Source organism: Lacerta agilis, chromosome 3 (genome assembly GCF_009819535.1).
Source record: "Lacerta agilis isolate rLacAgi1 chromosome 3, rLacAgi1.pri, whole genome shotgun sequence".
In the NCBI taxonomy this organism is placed as follows: Eukaryota; Metazoa; Chordata; class Lepidosauria; order Squamata; family Lacertidae; genus Lacerta; species Lacerta agilis.
Genome location: NC_046314.1, coordinates 53441830 through 53461871, shown reverse-complemented (window position 1 = coordinate 53461871; position 20042 = coordinate 53441830). Strand labels below are relative to the sequence as shown.

At 40.3% G+C, this 20042-nt stretch overlaps 1 protein-coding gene across 1 annotated transcript in view; it reads left to right on the top strand.

Annotated features, from left to right (window-relative positions):
- The window catches only part of TRDN (triadin), a 151671-nt gene that overhangs the window by 7776 nt on the left and 123853 nt on the right, over positions 1–20042 (top strand). The window contains exons 2-3 of the mRNA XM_033145391.1: positions 14295–14498; positions 19585–19638. Of these exons, the coding sequence (XP_033001282.1) occupies positions 14295–14498; positions 19585–19638 (258 nt within the window). The remainder of the gene's footprint in view (positions 1–14294; positions 14499–19584; positions 19639–20042) is intronic.

Sequence of the window (20042 nt, the reverse complement as noted above, 5' to 3'; positions counted from 1 at the left end):
GATCAAACCTATCCATTCTCAAAGAAATCAGCCCTGAGTGCTCACTAGAAGGACAGATCCTGAAGTTGAGGCTCCAGTACTTTGGCCACCTCATGAGAAGAGAAGACTCCTTAGAAAAGACCCTGATGTTGGGAAAGATGGAGGGCACAAGGAGAAGGGGACGACAGAGGATGAGATGGTTGGACAGTGTTCTCGAAGCTACTAACATGAGTTTGGCCAAACTGCGGGAGGCAGTGAAGGATAGGCGTGCCTGGCGTGCTCTGGTCCATGGGGTCACGAAGAGTCGGACACGACTGAACGACTGAACAACAACAACAACAACAACAACAAATAGTTCTCAGCAATCTGGCTTGAAGTCACACGTTGAGTGGACGGAGTCATTAAAATAGACTTCTTAGTCCACCCAACTTCTAATTTGAGGTCTTTGGCTCATGGAAATTGTCACGATGAGGATGGGTCAGCACCCAGTTTTGTAAAATTGTGGACTGACACATTCTGTGGAGCTCCCCTCTCTCATGGGGCACATGCAGTTTTACATCAGCAGCAGCTGCAGTTGCCCCTGGAGGGAGAATACTGCAGAATGTATCTGTGATGGGAGTTAAGCTTTGGCTTGGTATAGATAGAGGATTAAGGCATAGGACAGATTGGTTTAGTTTGATTCAGTGGCGTACAGAGCCGCTTTGCCGTCCGGAGCGGCAAACACAGGGGCACTCCCCAGGGGCAGGGTGCCGCTCCATAGCGTGTGTGCATTGTGACGTTATGATGCATGCGTGCTACGGAGCACAGTCCGTCTGGGCTGCTGGGCACAAGCAGCTGCCATGAGGAGGGCTGTGGCAGCCTGTCTGTGTGGCGGCTGCTCGCATGGCAACTCACAAGGCTGCCGGGCGTGAGCAGCTGCCGCACAGAAGTGGTGCCGGGCGGCGGCTTGGGAGTCGTGGGGGGTGGTGGTGGTGCCAAGTGTCACCCCCGCCTCCAGGCTGGAACCGGCTGGAACAGGGGGCGTGCCGCTCTCAACACCCCCACCTTCCTACGCCACTGGTTTGATTCAAGCATTTATTTGTCTGTCTATATCCAGCCTTTCTGGTGGCCAATCTTCAAGACATCATAAAAGCATTATAGGACAAAGAAATTGAAAAATTAAAATCAATAGAATAGAAACAACAAGAAGAATCATACCAGCAGATAAAACTAAACAAGACATTTCTGTAGTGGTGTCGTAGCTCAGCAGTAGATCATCAGCCTTTTATGCAGAACATCCCAGGTTCGGTCCCCATCTTCTCCAGATATAGCTGGGAGAGAACCTTGTCTGAAATCTGGTGAGATGCTGCAAGTCAGTGTTGACAGTATTGAGCTGGGTAGACCCATGATCTGATTCAGTATAAGGTAACTTCATATGTCCTGCCAAAGGTTTGAGAGAGAAAAGAATTGTTTTCCTCTTCGTTATAGAAGAAATTAAAGTGGGTATCTGTGTGGAAGTGCTTGGATAGGGTGTCCTAGAGTCTGGGGGCCATCACAGGAAAGGCCCTGTTCTTGTAAGTGCCCATCTACTACTCCCAGAAGGTGGGAAAACCTACAGACATGCCCCAGTTGAAGGTCTTAGCAAATGAGCAAGTTCAGACTGGTGCAGGCTGCCTTTAAGATATTCTGGTCCCAGTGTGTTTAGAGCTCTTTAGGTTAAAACCATCTCTTTGAATTACTCCCAGGGTAGGCGAGGGGAACTGGCAGCGAATTAAGGTTTTTAACTATTGCCTACTGTATTTTGAACCAGTTCAATTCCCCCCCCCCCATAGGAAGCCCCATACAGAATCCATTATAACAGCATGTGAGAAAGTGTGTGTGGAGCAGTAGCAGCAGTGCCACCTGGACAGCCACGGTGCTGCACTTGCCCTGATGGGTTGGGTCAAAGTGGTGGGGGGGTCCAGATAGCTTTGCGTTGGGGCAATGCACACCTTTGAGGCTGCCACTGACATGTAGCTCTCCCAGCCTCACCACTGCTTTTCTTAGTGAGTACGGTGCTGGTGTTGGGAGATGGTTGCTGCTCCACTCTCTCTCAAGTGCCACCACTGCTGCATTCATTGTAATGGATCTGTCCTGGACATTGCCAAGGCATGGGCCAATTTCCCCCCTCCCACTCAACAGCAATTCATTACCAAAGTGCTGCTGCTGCTGCTGATTGTTTTTTCTCTTTGTCTTGTAAAGAGCAAAACAAAAAAAGTGTTACTTTATTTGATTTTTAAGAAGATATGCTGACAGTGACAACAATTTTATCAACTAAAAATTCTTTTGAAGTTTGAAAGGTGCCTTAAGGGAAAACACACACATAAACGCATGCAGGTTTGATTTCTAGGGGTTTACAAAATCATATTTAGTTAGCATAAATTTATTTAAGATAACTCTCTCTTTCTGTGATTATTCAAGGCAGTGATGTGTTGGGGTTTCTTTTCTCATTAAAGCTGATTAAAAAAAAATGTTCCTTGCGAAATTATATTTGCCATACCTTTGCTTGTCAGCTCGAACAAGCTAGTGCATTTGGCAGTGAGAGGTGATAAAAGCATGTGTATCTAAACCTATAAACAACTAAGTGATGGGGAAATTGTATTTTCTTGTTCCTACGTACTCAACTGTATTTTAAAGTATATATTTTTAGTTTTGTACAAGTGCCACAGAAGCACAATGTCATAAGGAAGAGGCAAGGCAGAGCAGAGCATAGGGTGTGGAGGAAAGGAGTCACATCACAGGGTCAAATTACTGTTTACAATAAAAAAAAATTATAGGGGAGGGGAAGTGGGGACATGCTTCTTTTGTTTTGAAGAAAAGGCCACAGGGTTCTAATCCAGAACATGCTCTTGATCTGGATCAGGGCCCACACCTTACAATTGCAATTTTTCCCATTGTTTGAAATCATTTGGGCTTGTTTTTCAAGACTGAGCAAACATTACTCATTCTTTTAAGATGGATATGCAACTAAACCTCTTAAATCTGATTTTTCTTCTGCCTACCTGCACAACCAGACTTTGTAATCCCCTCAGACATTATCTGCAAATCAAATTGGTAATGAATTGTTCATTATTATTTTGGTCTACTGATTGTGTGGTTTTCTTGAAATTGTTCAATCAAGGAACAACTAAATAATAAAAGCTATGAAATCTTGATATTCATTATGAACTGCTCTGAATTTTCTGAAGATCATACATTACAGAAATAGGTTTCTAAGAGGATATATAAGTCGTGCAATTTACAGTTACCCAATTTGTGATGAGAGCAGCATATAATTAAGTTGAAAGAGCTAATTACACCTGTGTTAAGTATGCAAGAGCTGGCATGACCTTTTGAGTGCAACGTATCATGGCTATTTTCAACATGAAATGTGTCTCCACCAATGTATGTATTTTATGTAAACATAAAATGTAAACTCGCTGCATAACATGTTACACATAGATGGCCTGGTCTTTATGAACAATTTCTTAAACAGAGATACATTCTTTTTGCAGACATTTCTCTTTGGCTTTTTATCCATTTATGTTCTTCAGATTGGCTGCACTTTATTTTACAATTTTCTCTTCTAAGAATAGGAGTAATGAATATTGTTATCATTAATTTCTTACTCGCCTTTCACTGTGAGGTCCCAGGGTACGTTACATCAATTAAAAAAGACATTTAAAGTGGGCAAAACAGATTACAATCAAGAAGATAAGGTTGGTCCAAAAATATATATCTCAGGTGTAAAAGGCCAGAGTAATGAGGTACGTCTTCAGCGTCTGACAAAACAAACGTTGTGAAGATGCTCTGTGGAGAAGGAATTCCACAGCTAAGGTGCTACCATAGAGAATGCTTTTTCTTGGCTTATACCCCCCAAATGTCTGAGAGTGGTAGAACTACTATAAGGGCCCCCACTGCTGATCTTAACACTCAAGGGGGTCTATAGGAAATATGCAATGATTCAGTCTTCTTACTTACCAGTAATCACACTCTCAAGTGGCCTTTCAATCCCTATATTTCTTCCATGTTTAATATGGAATCCAACTGTGGAAGTCCACATTCAATCTGCTACCCCTCTTCCTCTTCATTCCTGGGAGGAGCTAAGTGAGTCTATTTAAGTGCTCTAGCTCAAATGGCCAGAGAATCAAGGTTTCATTATTTTATACTTTATTTTGCATTGGATTCAGGTGACATTTCTGGAGAATATGCAGATAGTGAATGGTTTTCCATATCTTTAGAAGCTCATTGTAATTTCAGGACTATGGCTCATTAATTTTATGGCAAAATAGGAGTACTCTTGTGAACTGAATCTCTGATTATTTTGCTTTGCGGATATGATAGCCCATATTACTGTTAATTTATTTTATACCACACATAAGAAGCTCTTCATTTTGCTACAAAATTATCTGGGTTGGATATAGCCCATAATTATTTTACTTTTGAAGAAATAAGAAAGAAAAGAAAGAAGTAAACTGTATAATCTGTAATGTAACAGTAAGTTGTGAGAGGCTAAAACAGTATTGTGAACACCCAGTTTCAATAAAACTGGAAGTACACAATTTTTTATGATTATTGCTTATCTAATTAATGTCAAAGTCCAGCACTATTTATATAGCAGGAAAGGAAATGAATAAAGAAAGGTGACATGATGAATGACCACAATCCAGTAGGCTGTGAAATGCAGAGGTGTACGTTGAATAAATAAGTAGATTTTTGATTCTTATTATAAATATCAAACAGACTGATTAAGATCTGAATAATATTATCAGGCTGGTGAAGTTATTATTATGAAAGTTTTGTGCTAGTAATAAGGAAACTTTGGAAAACTATTTTCAACTTATCTAGGATAACAGCAGATTATTTTAAATTCAAAAAGGCAAAGTTTTGGAAACTTTCATCTTATCCACTCTAACTGAGTAGGCAAAATTGTTTTGGTAGATTCCAGAATGAATTAGTTCTGTTTAATCCCTGAAGAACAGAGTGAATGTTGGGGTGAGGGTGGCAGGGGAGGAATTCAGTTTCATTTGCTTTTTAATGAGGACCTGCTTACTTCTTAACCAATGCATGAAAGAAAACAGTTATTGCTCAGAATCTGCACTTTGCTGAATTTTGCAATACAGTCCTCCAACAAGAAACTGTTTATATCTGGATGTGCAGAAGTGCATATTTTAGTGAAAGTAACATACAAAAATGCATTCTGTTAGGAAAAGTTGCTTACAAATATGCATGTTGCTAAAAACTGCATACAAAAATGTATGTATTAGGAGAAATTATCACAAAAATGCTGACAAATTTTCATGAGTACTGTACTTAAAAAATAAACAAAAGCAAACCACAATTTCTGCGGAGATGTGAAGAACTGAAAAAATAGGAAATGGAGAGAAACCAAAACTGACAGATTCATCCATGTAGCTTAACTAGAATGCTGACTCTCCTTTTTCATTTCATAATCAACTATATAAAAGGTAAAAGTAAAGGGACCCCTGACCATCAGATCCAGTCGTGTCCGACTCTGGAGTTGCGACGCTCATCTTGCTCTATAGGCCGAGGTAGCCGGCGTTTGTCCGCAGACAGCTTTCGGGTCATGTGGCCAGTATGACAAAGCCGCTTCTGGCAAACCAGAGCAGCGCACGGAAACACCGTTTACCTTCCCGCTGGAGCGGTCCCTATTTATCTACTTGCACTTTGACGTGCTTTCAAACTGCTAGGTGGGCAGGAGCTGGGACCGAGCAATGGGAGCTCACCCCGTGGCAGGGATTCGAACCGCCGACCTTCTGATCAGCAAGCCCTAGGCTCTGTGGTTTAACCCACAGCACCACCTGGGTCCCTTAATCAACTATATACTGGCATCTAAACTGGAGATGGGGAATCTTCTCCCCTCCACTTTGACTGGACTGTAACTTCTGTTAAACCCCTACCATTGGCCCTGCTGGCTGGGTCTGTTGGAAGTTTGAATAATGTGGCTACTGCCATTTAACACTGATGTTTCTGGATTCATGAGTCTCTTTTCATTTTACCACATGCTTCTGGAATTTCTTTCTCTCTCTTTCTCTCCTTCTCCCCCCTGTATAGCCCTGCTTTCTATCCATCCCAAAGTTCAAAAATGCTTTGCTCTCTTAAACCTACACAGTAGTTCATGCTGCTGAAGAGAAAAGGTGCTATTAAGAATACTTGGACCAACTATGGTTAATCCTGCTGATCTCATGGTCTTTGGCAGAGATTACCTGCCAAAGGTGATGTAGCTACAGATGACATAGACTGTGCACACAGTATCCCACTAAAACCTGCTATTATGTTCTTTTAAGTATTTGAAACCTAGGCTTTAGGATTTTGCTCTCTTCACAGTCATTTAAAACAGAAATGATTGTGTGGGACTATACAATACACTCACAATTGTGTGAGAGTGTTTTGACAGGATCAACAATAGCGTCTGAAGACTTTTTGATGCTAATCCCCTTTCCCTAGTTGTAATGATTGAATAAAGCTGGAGCGCATAAAAAGCCCTTACATAAAATCCTACGGTTGCATAAAAAGAGGGGTCCAAATGTCTTCATAGGAACAGTATTCATCTTCATATACATTCACAATAAACTAAGCGTGCTTTTCAAAATTCTCCTTTGAATGGGCCATGAAATGACTACTCCATCTGGAAGTTATTGATGAGGTTTAGAAATATGTGACTGTGCTCTTATAGATTAGAGAGTTAATGCCAGTTATTTTTTTCTTAGCCTTATCAACCTCATAGGAATTTAAATTTTTTTTAGGCGGGGGAGAAGTACCATATATGTGGCCTTAAGCTCCTGGCAGAGATATTGGCTAAAATAAATTTCCAGGGAGGTGTTTGTGTTAAGTCTCTTGCAGCAAAAATGATCTAAAGGTGTTGTGGCACCTTAAAGTCTAGCACATTTATTAAGGCATAACCTTTTATGGACTCAAGCCCATGTATCTGGCAAAGTTGGCTTGAGTCCATGAAAGCTTGTGCCATACTAAGGATTGTGTGCAACATAGCACTAAGGAGAATGTTCCATCAGCGCAAGTGTTTCTCCTCTCTGGAAATTATCCTATTGCACTTCTGCTCTCTCTATACTCAGTGTTCTGGGTGTCCCCTTGACCATCTGCAGCTGATTATGGGGCACGTGTGGGGAGGAGTGGAGGGAAAGTCCCCTTGCACTAGCAAGAATTTTGCTGGCTATAAATAAATATATTTAGATATGGGATGCTTCTATTTCATGCCAGGAAACAGGTACACCAATTAGATATTTCCTATACTCTTCAGATCAGGGATGAGCAGATTTTAAGCTTTTGAAAACTACTTTGCTTTTTATTACAGTGATGATGTCCACCAACCAGAACCAGGTGTAAAATAGTGGTTGGGGGTGTTGGGTGGATGTGCAGTTAGCACTAAGATGGAGAATGCCTCTGAACACATGCAGAATTTATTTTTGGTACCAGAATCAGCACACAGTCATTTTATCACAAAAACCCATTATTGGTCTCCCCACTACTGCCTTTCTTCATCTTCAGACTAATTCGGAATAAAGCAAACAAACATTGTTTTGTAGTTACTATTCTTACATATTTGGGAGTCAGAAATCCTTGATGATCTACTGAGCATTATACTGAGATCTACCAGTACAGCCTGATCGGTTTTCTGCCTGCCCCCGCTATAATGTGGAGCTGGCTATCAAGTTTTGGAAATCTCTGGTTTTTGTTGCTTTTTAATTTGTAAGGATATGAATGCACTATGGAGCCATTGAAAAATATTCTGTTTAGGAGAAAAGAAAAGTACATTCACACATTTTACGTTTCTGTCTTTTTATTAAACATATTTGCATTAAAATAGTATACTGCTTTTAAACAAAAACAAAAACCAGATATCCCCACTGCTTCATTCTCAGTTAAAGTAACCATAATCCTCACAATATATTGATGTGAAAATGATTATGATATCACAAAGGCAGGATTATGACTCCAGGTGGATGTAAGCAGCGGGAGCTGATGAACTCTTTAGAAAGAGAGGTCTTGTTTTCATGCAAATGCCTTTTAAAAATAAAGAAGACAGAGGCAATAAGCAGATCAGAAACTGTTTCTAAAGAGTGTTGTCTGTAGTCCCCTGCCTTTAAAAACTCAGTTCTCAAATTTCTTCTGTGTAGGATTTTCCCATGCAAAGCCCTATTAGGCCTTTATGTAGGAAAGATGGCTTTGTGTATAATTTTACATGACAACTTGTACATTCAATTGTTAAGTGCAATTTTCTATTTAATCTTGCAGTAGATAAAACCATATTCTGAATTGCCCTTCATCTCGGAAGCATAATACATATTCCTCTGCAAGCATTAGTAAGACCATGTGAAGCTACCATATACAACATGCAACCTAGTGTTGTCTACTTTATTCTAATGGGCAATCGTTGCCAAAAGTTTTTCCCAACCACATTTCCTCAGGTCCTTTTAATTATAGGCAGTTGGAGCTTATGGCTCATCCCCTCATTTGCAAAGACCCTCATGCAGCATAGGTAAAGGTAAAGGTACCCCTGACCATTAGGTCCAGTCACAAACAACTCTGGAGTTGCGGCACTCATCTTGCGTTACTGGCCAAGGGAGCCAATGTACAGCTTCTGGGTCATGTGGCCAACATGACTAAGCTGCTTCTGGCAAACCAGAACAGCTCACGGAAATGCTGTTTACCTTCCCGCCGGAGCAGTACCTATTTATCTACTTGCACTTTGACGTGCTTTCGAACTGCTAGGTTGGCAGGAGCAGGGACCGAGCAACGGGAGCTCACCCCGCTGTGGGGATTCAAACCGCCAACCTTCTGATCGGCAAGCCACCAGCATAGGATCACACTAATGTTTTGTTGTACAGTGGGCAATGCACATTCAGGAACATGACATTTAAATTCACAGACATGAAACTTTGGCTGCGTCATGGTTCTCTGCTGATGGAAAACTTTTTGATCCAGCACAAACTTCCATCAATGAAAAAGGGAGGGAAGTAATTTTTGCCTGCCCAGAAGACATGAGCCTGCCGACCCGCTTTGTGCAATGTAACTGAATGAGTGTAAGGCATTTGGGCTTAGGCTTTGGGTGTAACCCGTATCAACCAGCCCACTTGCTGGATGATTCTCCGAGAGGTTGAACCAGTGGCGAGGAAATCCAAGACAAACATCAAATAGGTACTACCCCATGTGGTTTGCCTTTTGAAGGGATGCTATGACCCCAGCCCTCATCTGGGCATCCAGACAGGAACACTTATTCCAGGATCCCTTCAACAGAATACCTCATTCCATTGGAGATGCAGGCAGAGGTTTACAACCTCCCCTTCAACCATGACTAAGGCTTTACCCAATGCCTTACCCACCAAAGTTGTGGCAGTTGCTATGAGGTAGGCCAAAAACCGTTTATAATCTGTAGCAAGTTAATCAAAACAAAACCGCTAGTCCCAATGATGGGTAGGTGCAAGCCTGACTACAGGGAGGATGCATGGGAGATGTGATGTAAGGTGAGGTGAGTTTTCCCTTTTATTCCCTGGGAACGGACCTGAGTGGAGTCCTTGTGAGAACTCAAGTCAGCTCTGTCTCCAGATGGATGAGATTTACTTCCCCACCTGACAAAATGATATATGTTTTCCCAGTGATTATATCCTTATCACAGCAAGCTATCATCCTAATGAGTGGTATAACTTCCTCAGCATTAGGAAGTTACCATATTGGTAAATGGCCATCTGTATTTACTCTGAAAATCAAACCCTAGAGCACACCCCACATTTGAAGACCACAGGGGGAAACTTGCAGTATTGAGCAAGCCAGTACATTGCAAGCTCCAGACAAATACATAACACCTTTCATAATTCAACTGAGGTCTAGCACTATGCTATCAGCAGAACAATTAATCCAACCCTGCTTGTTAGTAACTAATAATAGCTTTTAGTGTGATGACTTCACAACAGTTGGTACCAATAAACAAGGATATGTGTTGTAGAAATCATTTGTAGCCCTGTGCACAAGGTTACATAATTTTATTTTATTTTTTAAAAAAATACTCATCTAAAGAAGCTGTTTGTTATGAGGGTAGCAGGAGTATACTACCATACCGAATAGCAGCTTCTATGAAGGAAGGTTTTTGTGGAGACTGAGGCACAGGAGGAAAGGGTTGAATTATCCTCAGTGCTCCCTGGTTTATGTTTAAAGAACAATAATGCAAGCAATGTAATTCAGACTTGATTCACCTCTCCGCCTAGCAAGCACCTTAGCTCTTCAACCTCTTGTGAAGCTGGAAAAAGCTGCACACCATATGGATATTCCATGGGAGAAATATGGGGAGTCAGGTGAGTTTACTTAGGAATGAAATGATCTGCCCCATTCTGTACCTTTATTTTCTATGGGCTTGAGACTCCAAAATTTGGTGGTGCTGTGAATCAGATCAGGAGAATTTCAGACACTAGATTTTCCTGCTTACCTTCCTAATGTTTAATATAAGATGTGGTTCCTGTAGATTTTTCAAACCTTAGTTATTTGGTTTAGGTAATGCTATATACTGGCAAAAGAACCTATATAACTGTTATATAGTAGAAGAAGAATGTGTTATGCACATTCACCTGTCATAATCACCAACATTCAACTTTTGAATGCGTAATGTTACTGATTTGTAATTTTGCATTGTGCAGTAGATCTTTATAACTGTTTGTTACTCGGCAGACTTTCCCTCCTGGTGCAATTTGACTGAACCAAAATTATGCTTAGGGACATGGAATAAGAGATGTATTTAAAATGGAAAAGAAAAAGAAATAAGCATATGGATTGTATCTTAAGTATATGAGACAGTATTCATGAACCAAATGCATCATTCATAAATAAGATCACATTTCATGTAAGTGGCAAAAGCTATGTAGCATGCCAATCTTGTTCGGCTTACGCGACATCACAAGTTAGAAATCTTGAGTGTAAAACAAATCACTTGATCAGCATTGGGATGTTTGAAAGGAATGTGAGATGAAAAGAGGACAAAGAACAAGGGAAATTGTGTACAAAAGCAAAATGGGTTAGAACTGCAAAGCTGACAAGGAGGCCAATTAGAATAGCTTTTGTCAGCTCTGAAAACCATTAGAATCTTCTGTGGCGAGACTGAGGGAGTCTGTGATCTTCACAAATGATTGTAAGGACACAGCTGAACAATAGCTCCAATTGTGAAGATTGACTTCCAGCCCATGACTGTGGGCCTTCAAGGTGTCTCAATCCTCCTGCATACCTGTCAGTCAAAACTGAATGCCTAGGCTTGGTGCAAGAGCAGCAGGCATCTGCTGCCAATAAAGGACATTGTAAGGATCCCTTGGGTATCCCAAGTAACCTTGCCTACCTTTCCCATAGACTCCATAGACTCCACTTATAGCACCTATTGGAAGCATGCACTGCTATTCTCCCAATATGTACCAAGTTGTACTCTCCCTGCCCCCTAGTATAGCAGGCATGTTGTAATACTGAGCTGAACAGAGAGCCTTGCTAGGGCTTCTTAACCCTAGGGTGCCTGCTAAATTCTTTTATTTACACAAAGAGGTCAAGATGCTTCCTTAGATGTAAAAATATGTTTCTATGACTGCAGCACCACTGCCTCTTCCTTCACTCCCAACCTGCCCCCCCCACTTAAAAAGTTCAGCCTAGAAGAGCCATGGATTCTAACAGTACTCATAGTAAACATTTCTAGAAAAGTAAATGCACATTTTATCCTGTAAAATTGTGGAGGGATTTGATAGTGAAGCATTCCATAAGCATCTCACCTTCTAATATAAGAAAGTCAAGTGCTTCCAAGATTTTAGCTCTGAGGGTAATAGGCAATCTGTGAAAATAGCACTTGAATTCTAATGGGACACCATCTTCAACATTTCCCCCTCTATACCCAACCTTACAATCTTTTGAATGGGGAATTTGTTTTAGTGCTAGATTTTTGCAGACTATTAAATGGTAGTGCATTAATCCGCATAATGTAAAAACATACAATTACTAGGACATTCCTAAAGTGGTTCACTAGGAAAGTGTGAATTCTTGGGCTTTCTGTAGCTTTGAAAACAAATGTTTGGTTGATTACTTATTTATCAATATGAAGATAGTTAATCTTCTTTGGCAGCTTTTAAAACCTGGAATAAAGGCTTTGGAGGAATCCGAAACATTTTTAGAAAGACCACAAAAGTGATCCTTTTTCACATCTCTTCTCTGGGGTTCACAGTCCAAATGTCTGCTGCTTTAAATCTTCTCCTTCTCCCAAAACAATTCTCTATCTGGGTAACATTAACATCATTGTGTAACCAGTCAGCCATACATTTAAAGCACTTATATACCACTTTATTAATAGCCATGGCTTCTTCCAAAGAATCCCAGAATTCTATGTGAATAAGATTGTTAAACTGCTCTGAGAATTGTAGCTCTGTGAGGGGGTGTCCTAAAACACCTCGCCATCCTTAACAAACTGCAGCTCCCATGATCTTTTAGGGGAAGGCATGATCTAAAGTGGTATAAGAGTGCCTTAAATATATGGCACAGCTGTGGCTCACAGAGGGCAAAAGAAATCATTTAGAGTGAGGACAATGCCTGTTTAAGAAGCTTTGCCATCAAGTCACATTGCTGGATCTGATTGGATGCAGCTTTGGTGCCTTATTGGTCTTCAAACTGGTCATTATCCTGGCAACAGCGAACAACATTTAGCCAATCATTGCTACACAGAGGCTCACAATGGATTGCTGGCATTGCCAACTGAATGGAGAACTGATGCAAACTAAGTGAATGTATGTAGGCATCACCACTCCCATTACAAAAAGCAAAAAGGTGGGGTTGGGGTAGTTAGAGAAAAACATGTGAAAGTACCCTTCTGCTTGTTGCTTTTAAGTATTTTAATTTTAGCAACATGGAATATTATATAATGAAACCAGAGACTATCGCTCTTTTGAACTGTGTGCAGAATATAGTGCTCTTAACTGCTAAAATGGAAGTATACTAAATACTAGTGTGTCATAAAGATGTAGCTATCACTTAGCCAGCTGACAGGTGGCAGTGACTTTTTTTGAAATTGGCATATGGCATTACCTTACTATATTTTGCTGAAGTCTAGCCTTGAGCTTCAGCTTAGCTAGCTCTCATATTTTGGAAGAAGTTAGGTGGTTACCAATTAGATGGAGGTGATTTTTAAAATTATTATTCCAAGGGTCTGGAGGTTCATTTGCATGTATAACTTTAGATTTGCATATATTTAGAGAAGTAGTGTGATGAGGGAAATAAAGCATTGGACTTGGACTAGGGAGACTTGGGTAGAGATTTCTGCCACGATGGTCGCTGGGTGACATTGAGCCAATCTTTCTCTTTCATACAAACCTTACTTCAAAGAATTGTTGTGAAGATACAAGTGCGCAATGCAGTCCACAATACACCGAGCTCCTTAGAGAAAAGGCAGGGTGCCAATTTTTAAAGGTCAAAAATAAAATAAATGTGTAGTCTTGATTTGGCATTATTTCACTTGCATCATGAGCATTTTATGACTTTTTTGGGAGGGGCATCAAACTCTGTTGAGGGTTAGTTAAGTACAAGGGTCAAGGGGCAATTGAGACATCTTCCCCATGTTAAATTTATTTTCTGTGGAAGTAATGTGATGGAACACAGCAGCTGTGTCAGCGTGTTATATGAATTCAGTTATCTTTGCACTTATTTACATAACAGCATGCTGTTAGATTGCCCATTTGTAAGTTAAATACTTACTGCTTCTGATCAGTGCTTAATTTCTTAAACTATAGTAGAATCTGGAGAAATGCCAGGACTTCAAAGGTGTCAGGCAATCATGCCCTACAGCTTATGAACCCTAGACTTCAGGCAGTGGCTCTGTTTTTTATATACAGTTATTTCTTTTCCTGACAGTGTGTGTAGGGTTTTGCCATGGCCTTTGGCTTGTACAATAAAGCTTATTTTGGTTTAATTTGAACCCTAGCCCCAATATTAATGGGGAGACTGGAGCAGATGTTGTTAATTTGTGGCAAGACAGAGAACATGTGTTCATGCTCAAAAGCCTTTCTACCTGTTTTGGAACCGAAGGCAGTTTCCAGAACTAAGCCATGGTGATCCAGTCCTTCAAGCAAGCCCTGCTATAGATACTGTATATGTAATTTGAATTTTCTTCTCATAATTCCATCCGCAGCTTTGTAATTGTTGAGCTCTGAGGGCAAAATCTCATTTTTGTATTGTGCCTTAAATTCTACAAATGTATAAATGTTTCCTTAAAGCTGGGAGGTACAACTGTCAAGACTTGTGCATTTATAACCTCTCTTTTACCTGTTTCTTAGGACCTGTGTCCACCACTACAGTGATAGACAGCAAGAATGGAACAGTCCCCATGCCACATGTGAAAGTGTCCAAGAAAGTTTCAGAAGACTTTGCCACCACGTTCAGCTCACCAGCAGCATGGCTACTTGTCGCTGCACTCATTGTTACCTGGTCAGCTGTGGCCATTGTCATGTTTGACTTGGTAGATTACAAAACCCTGGCAGGTGAGTCTTGTATATCTTACAAAATGTAAGGTAATCACTTTCAAAGTAGACACAGTTTGTAAGGTCCTTCTGTGAACCACAAAATGACTGCTACCTCCAAGCTAAGTGTGGGAGTGAACAATTGAAAATAGTATATTGTCTAATTTTTTTTAAAAAAAAACAGTACAGTCAGCTGGTATTTATATCCAGAGGTTGCCATTATATTGACATCACAAATGTTATTTTAGGTCTGCAAATATAGATGATTAGTGGTTAACATGGTGTCCTGGGGAAAGTGGGAGGTACAAGCTTTCCCCTGGAATATTCCCATCAGTTTATTGTATGATACTGTAGATGGTAGCTTCTGCATTCCCAGTGATGGGGTACTACAGTGTCAGGCAAGACAGAGAGATAAGAAATAAGTTATAAACAGTCTAGAGAAGAAAAAAATTATGCTATATATGTTTCTCTTAGGTTGTTTCAAAGAATTTGTGAATGTGTGTATGTACACACCCACACATGCACACACCTATGTGTTGAATTATTTTTCTTTGTGACATGATATCAGTGGATTATTCCCTTAAATGTTAATCTGATCAAACCCTCTGATTTTCTGGGGTTTTTCAAATGTAGAAGGTTTGTGTTCTTCTTGTACTTAAATGAAATTCAATAAGCAAGATATGGGATAGATCTAATGGTCTACTTAATTTAATAGGTTCATATAAGATACACTGGTCTTCTTTTAAATACCATTAATGATGTAAGTCTTTCAAAATATTAATTAGGTGAAACACTATATTCATTTCAGGCAGGCAGGCATGCTCTACTAAAATGCTTCTGAGTACTCACTCTATTGAAATGCTTTTAATATCTTTCATGTCTGACAGAAATTAGTCTAAAAGGATTCACACATACAATAGCTTGCCATTATTAGGGAATTAGATTGTATCTAATAAATAAATCTGTCTGCATAAAGTACCCTCATTTGTACAGTTATTTTAATTGCACTCAATATACTGATATCTTCACATATAATTGAAAAAAATCAATTATTAAACAAATCTTTGCAATCCATCCAAAGCCAGTTAAAATATGACTCTTCTAATTATTTAACAATCACAGAAATGAACTGAAGACCAAGGTTTAATCCACTGTGCTCTCATTAAAATTAGAAAATTAAGCAAAATAATTTGCACAGACCAATCTGTTAGTCACTTACATGCTTCCATATGAGCACTCATTAGGGTTGTACTGAACTATTGTGAATTTCTAGATTTGTTTTGAAATTTGCATACTCATCAAGGGGTGACCTTTCTTCAAACAGCTAAACAAATACCACCCAAGTCAAAAGTCATGGCCAAAGAACAAGATGGAAGAGGAGGGGGGGGGGAAGGTTCTGCCAAGTCTGCCATAGTAGATAGGAAGCTGCTGCCAGCAATTCTCCCATTGGTGGAGATAGATCTCCCTCGGCCAGATAGTTTGGAGTACCAGAGGCTGTGCATTCATGGGATCAAAACCGCCACAAATCTCACACAGGGCCCCCAAATTTGCCTTCACAACTTAGCAGTGGTTCAGATGCAGGGGTGGCTCTGCCATTCAGGTCGTCTATAGCCTCTCATGAGGATTGTTTTGTAAGCTTCACCCAACTGAATGAAATCCATTGTGTAAGAGGCCTGCCCCCCCATCCTGACATGGCCATGTGACTTCAGGTATGGCTGGATATGGAGCTTGCATCAGACTCTTACTTCCCCATAGCCAGAAGAGGACTTTCTTCTAGCTCTGGCTCAGTCTGGTTGGCAGCTTCTTCAGCCACTGTCAGGCCAGGATTGTACAGATCCCTTCATCCAAAAGTTTGGGAACATCTGTGAGCTGTATGCTGTAGTGGGCTAAATCAAGCCTGCACATTTCTCTAATTTCTCATTATAAACCAGATTTTATGGGCTTTTGTCTCTTGTTTCCAGGACTAGAAAGAGAAACAGAGAAAAGTATATTGAGAGGTGGCAGAAGCTGGCTTTTTTAAAAGCTTTGTATTAATACGATATAAATGGAGGATTCAGGCAAACTGTTTGACACATATGAGGTGCATCCTTGAGTGGAACAAAACTGACTAGACTTGGTGGTGATGTGGTAGAATCTAAAACAAAATTGCTTTGTGACAAAATGCAAAACAGCAATATGAAATGCTCATGTTAAGATCTTCTTATGGATTTCGAGCAACATGTGTGCTGTACTTCCAACTATGAAGCCCCAGTGTGTGGCTCTACCTCTTACCAGTTCATTAACTAAAAACATGTAAGAATTTATTTTAAAATAATTTGAGCAGCAATTCTAAGAACACCAGCTAGGGCAGGAAAAGCCAATGTGTTGCCCTCAAGATGTTTTGGGCTACAGCTCCAATCAGTCTCGGCCAACATAGCCAATGGTCAGGGATAATGGGAGTTGTAGTCCACAGCGTCTGGAGGTTATCATTTGGGCTGCCTGTTGACTAGGCCCACTAAATGCAGTGGAGTTTAATTCCAGGTAAACCTGCTCTGCTTAAGATTGGGCTACTTAGGAAGAAAAAGTGAGACAAATAATTCAGAGTTGGAGAAGTGTATTTTGTGTGGTTGTTTCCTTTGGGAATATACAATCATTTTTGCTGTCACGTTTTGGACCAAACCGCAGTCCTTGCAGCAACAATGATGGAGCACCACAGACAATGAAACAGATTAATCCAATTTGGATATAATAAGCATGAGAACTAGTTTTCAAATCCATCTGGGGTTTCATGAGATTCAGCACTGCTTAATCCTCACAGCAATTCCTAGAAGATAAAGAAAACCTTTGGCCATATTGAATGTGTTTATCAAAGAAAATCGAAACAAATCCCCAAATTTCTTGCAGCAAATGGGCAGCACCAGCTCTCTAAAGGCATAATTTTGAATTTTGCCTGATATGGCTCAAATATGATGTTAAACTTGCATTTGACTTGACTTACTGGAAGATTATTGAGTGGGTTTTTTTGGGTATCTACTTCTTTTTAAAACTTTTTTGAAGAAGTCTGATTTAAATTCGAAAAGAAAGAAAAAAAAGGCTAAACCTACTTTTTTCATTTCTGCAAAAATGGAACTTCTGGCAGATCTAATTCTGAATAAGGCCAGACATGGATAGCTCAGTTGGTTAGAGCGTAGTGCTGATAATGCCAAAGTTGCAGGTTCAATCCCATAATGGGACAACTGCATATTCCTGCATTACAGGGGGTTGTTTGTTTTAAAAGTGACTCTTTGTTGATTCTGCAGGCATTACAAACTTTGTGGTGTGACTTTCAAATGCATTTTGAAAGTGAATTTGTCTATTTGTGTTTGTTTCAGCCCTAATCTAGTAATCTAGTATAGATAATTGGAGGTGGCAAAGGGACAGATAAAACTTGCTTATATGCTGGACCATCAAGCTGTTTTGACAATTAAGAATGTTCAAGGTGCTGGAACTTCAGGTGGAATGATTCTCTTCCTTGGTTCTTTGCCTATTTTCAAAGGTGGCTGGATCCCATGTAGCTAATATGTAGAATGGAGAACTAGCCAGCCTTGAGAATCAGGCAAATAAACTTTTATCCTCAAAGCCCTGCATAGACCTGTATTTGCAGATCCAGCTATATAACCTGATCATCTTACCTTCTTTTATCATATTTTATTTTATTGTATATAACAAAGTTTATATGCAGCTTGATTGTAACAAAACCTCTAAGCGTTTTACAAGAACTGTAAAATGATCAATTAAAACAGTTTAAATTGACATTAATCATGTAGAGCAATTTTCAAAATTTAAAAGCTACTAAAATTAACAGTAAAATATTAATATGCATCAACATCTATGTGTCTGGATAGACTTGCCTCAGCAAAAATGTTTTAAGCATGTACTAGAAAGAGTACAGCAAAAGTCTTATGTCAGTAGGCATAGAGATCCAAAATGTAGTTTCTGCCACACTAAAATAATAATTTTCTGCAACTGTGGAAGAAGAAGAGTTTGGATTTGATATCCCGCTTTTTACTACCCGAAGGAGTCTCAAAGCGGCTAACATTCTCCTTTCCCTTCCTCCCCCACAACAAACACTCTGTGAGGTGAGTGGGGCTGAGAGACTTCAGAGAAGTGTGACTAGCCCAAGGTCACCCAGCAGCTGCATGTGGAGGAGTGCAGACACGAACCCGGTTCCCCAGATTACGAGTCTGCCGCTCCTAACCACTACACCAAACTGGCTGGATAGAGTATCATGGGGCACCTGTAGTAGTGCCAGTTCCACAGACTGAAGCTGTCAAGTAGACACATAGTGCGCAAGGCAGCCTTGTAAGTCAACTGCTCCCGACCTGTTAAGGACTTTGTATAGCCTTATATTGTAATATTTCATTCCATGGGAAAATTTGGAAGCATTGCCCTGGCACAAATCCAGAAGTTGGTCTGGTGAAATGTGCAAATATTGTGGAAGATGTTTCCATTGGTCTTCACTTATAACATGTAACAGCTCCAATTAGCTTGGCAACTGAAGTGAAATATGACCCTGCTTTCCTACGTGTAACAGGCCCTGTTTCTCACTTCCCCATTTCCTCAGTGTATCAAACTCCTCTTCAAAATTGACCTGGAATATTCTGTAGATTGGAAGTGTAGCATTCACCAGGAAAATTTAGGAGATTTAAAAAAAATGGCATATATAAAATATATACCCTGGGATTCCCAGTGCAGCAGCTGTTGCTGCCACAGCGCCTACAGATACCATCCTTGATGCCCAGCAAAACTCCTTTTGATTTTTTAGGTTTTTTCTCTCCCTCTGGGTAGCTGGGATCACTTCAGAGTGAAGCACTGGTCCCTATCCCCTATCATATTCATTTCCCAAAATGCCTTTGGGCCCCATAGGCATCCTTGGGATATAAAGATGGTAGATGGCTCCAGGCAGACACTCCTGGATGCTCATAAGAATAATAACAAGTGAGCCCATCATCCCCACTGCTCAGTAAGCCTGGGGGTTGGGGAAGGCAGTAGAAGGACTGAGTAGTGGGAAGCCAACAGGGGAGGGGCTTGGGAAGGCAGGTTTAACCTTTCCTCTTCTTATTCTTACTTCATGTGTATTTTCTCATAGGAATACATCAACTTGATATTGACAAAGATGTGGGGAAAGCTGAGATCCCTAGAGGCAAGGAACCCATTTTATTTTTTTTCCACGTTTCAAACATATCTGTCATGCTCTTTGATCGTATTGAGTTGCACAATTGCTGCAAAGGGTTTTTGTTTTGTTTTTCCAAATTCAGGAAATATATAGACACTCCATAATAAACCTGCAGTATACATTGTTGGGAACTAAATGCTCTGAGTTAAAAGCGAGTTAAACCGACACAAGTGCCGATCCACAAAGGAGTTAAGAAAGAACGGGAGGGAGATTTAAGACTTAAATATTAAGCCAATGTAGTCGGATTGAAGAGAATGGAGCTATTAGGACTGGGTCACACATCCATTTATTTATATTTGATAACTGTAAAATTAAGTAGGGGCTTGCATGCATGAATGAACCATAGCAAGTCAAGCAGCACAGAGCAAACT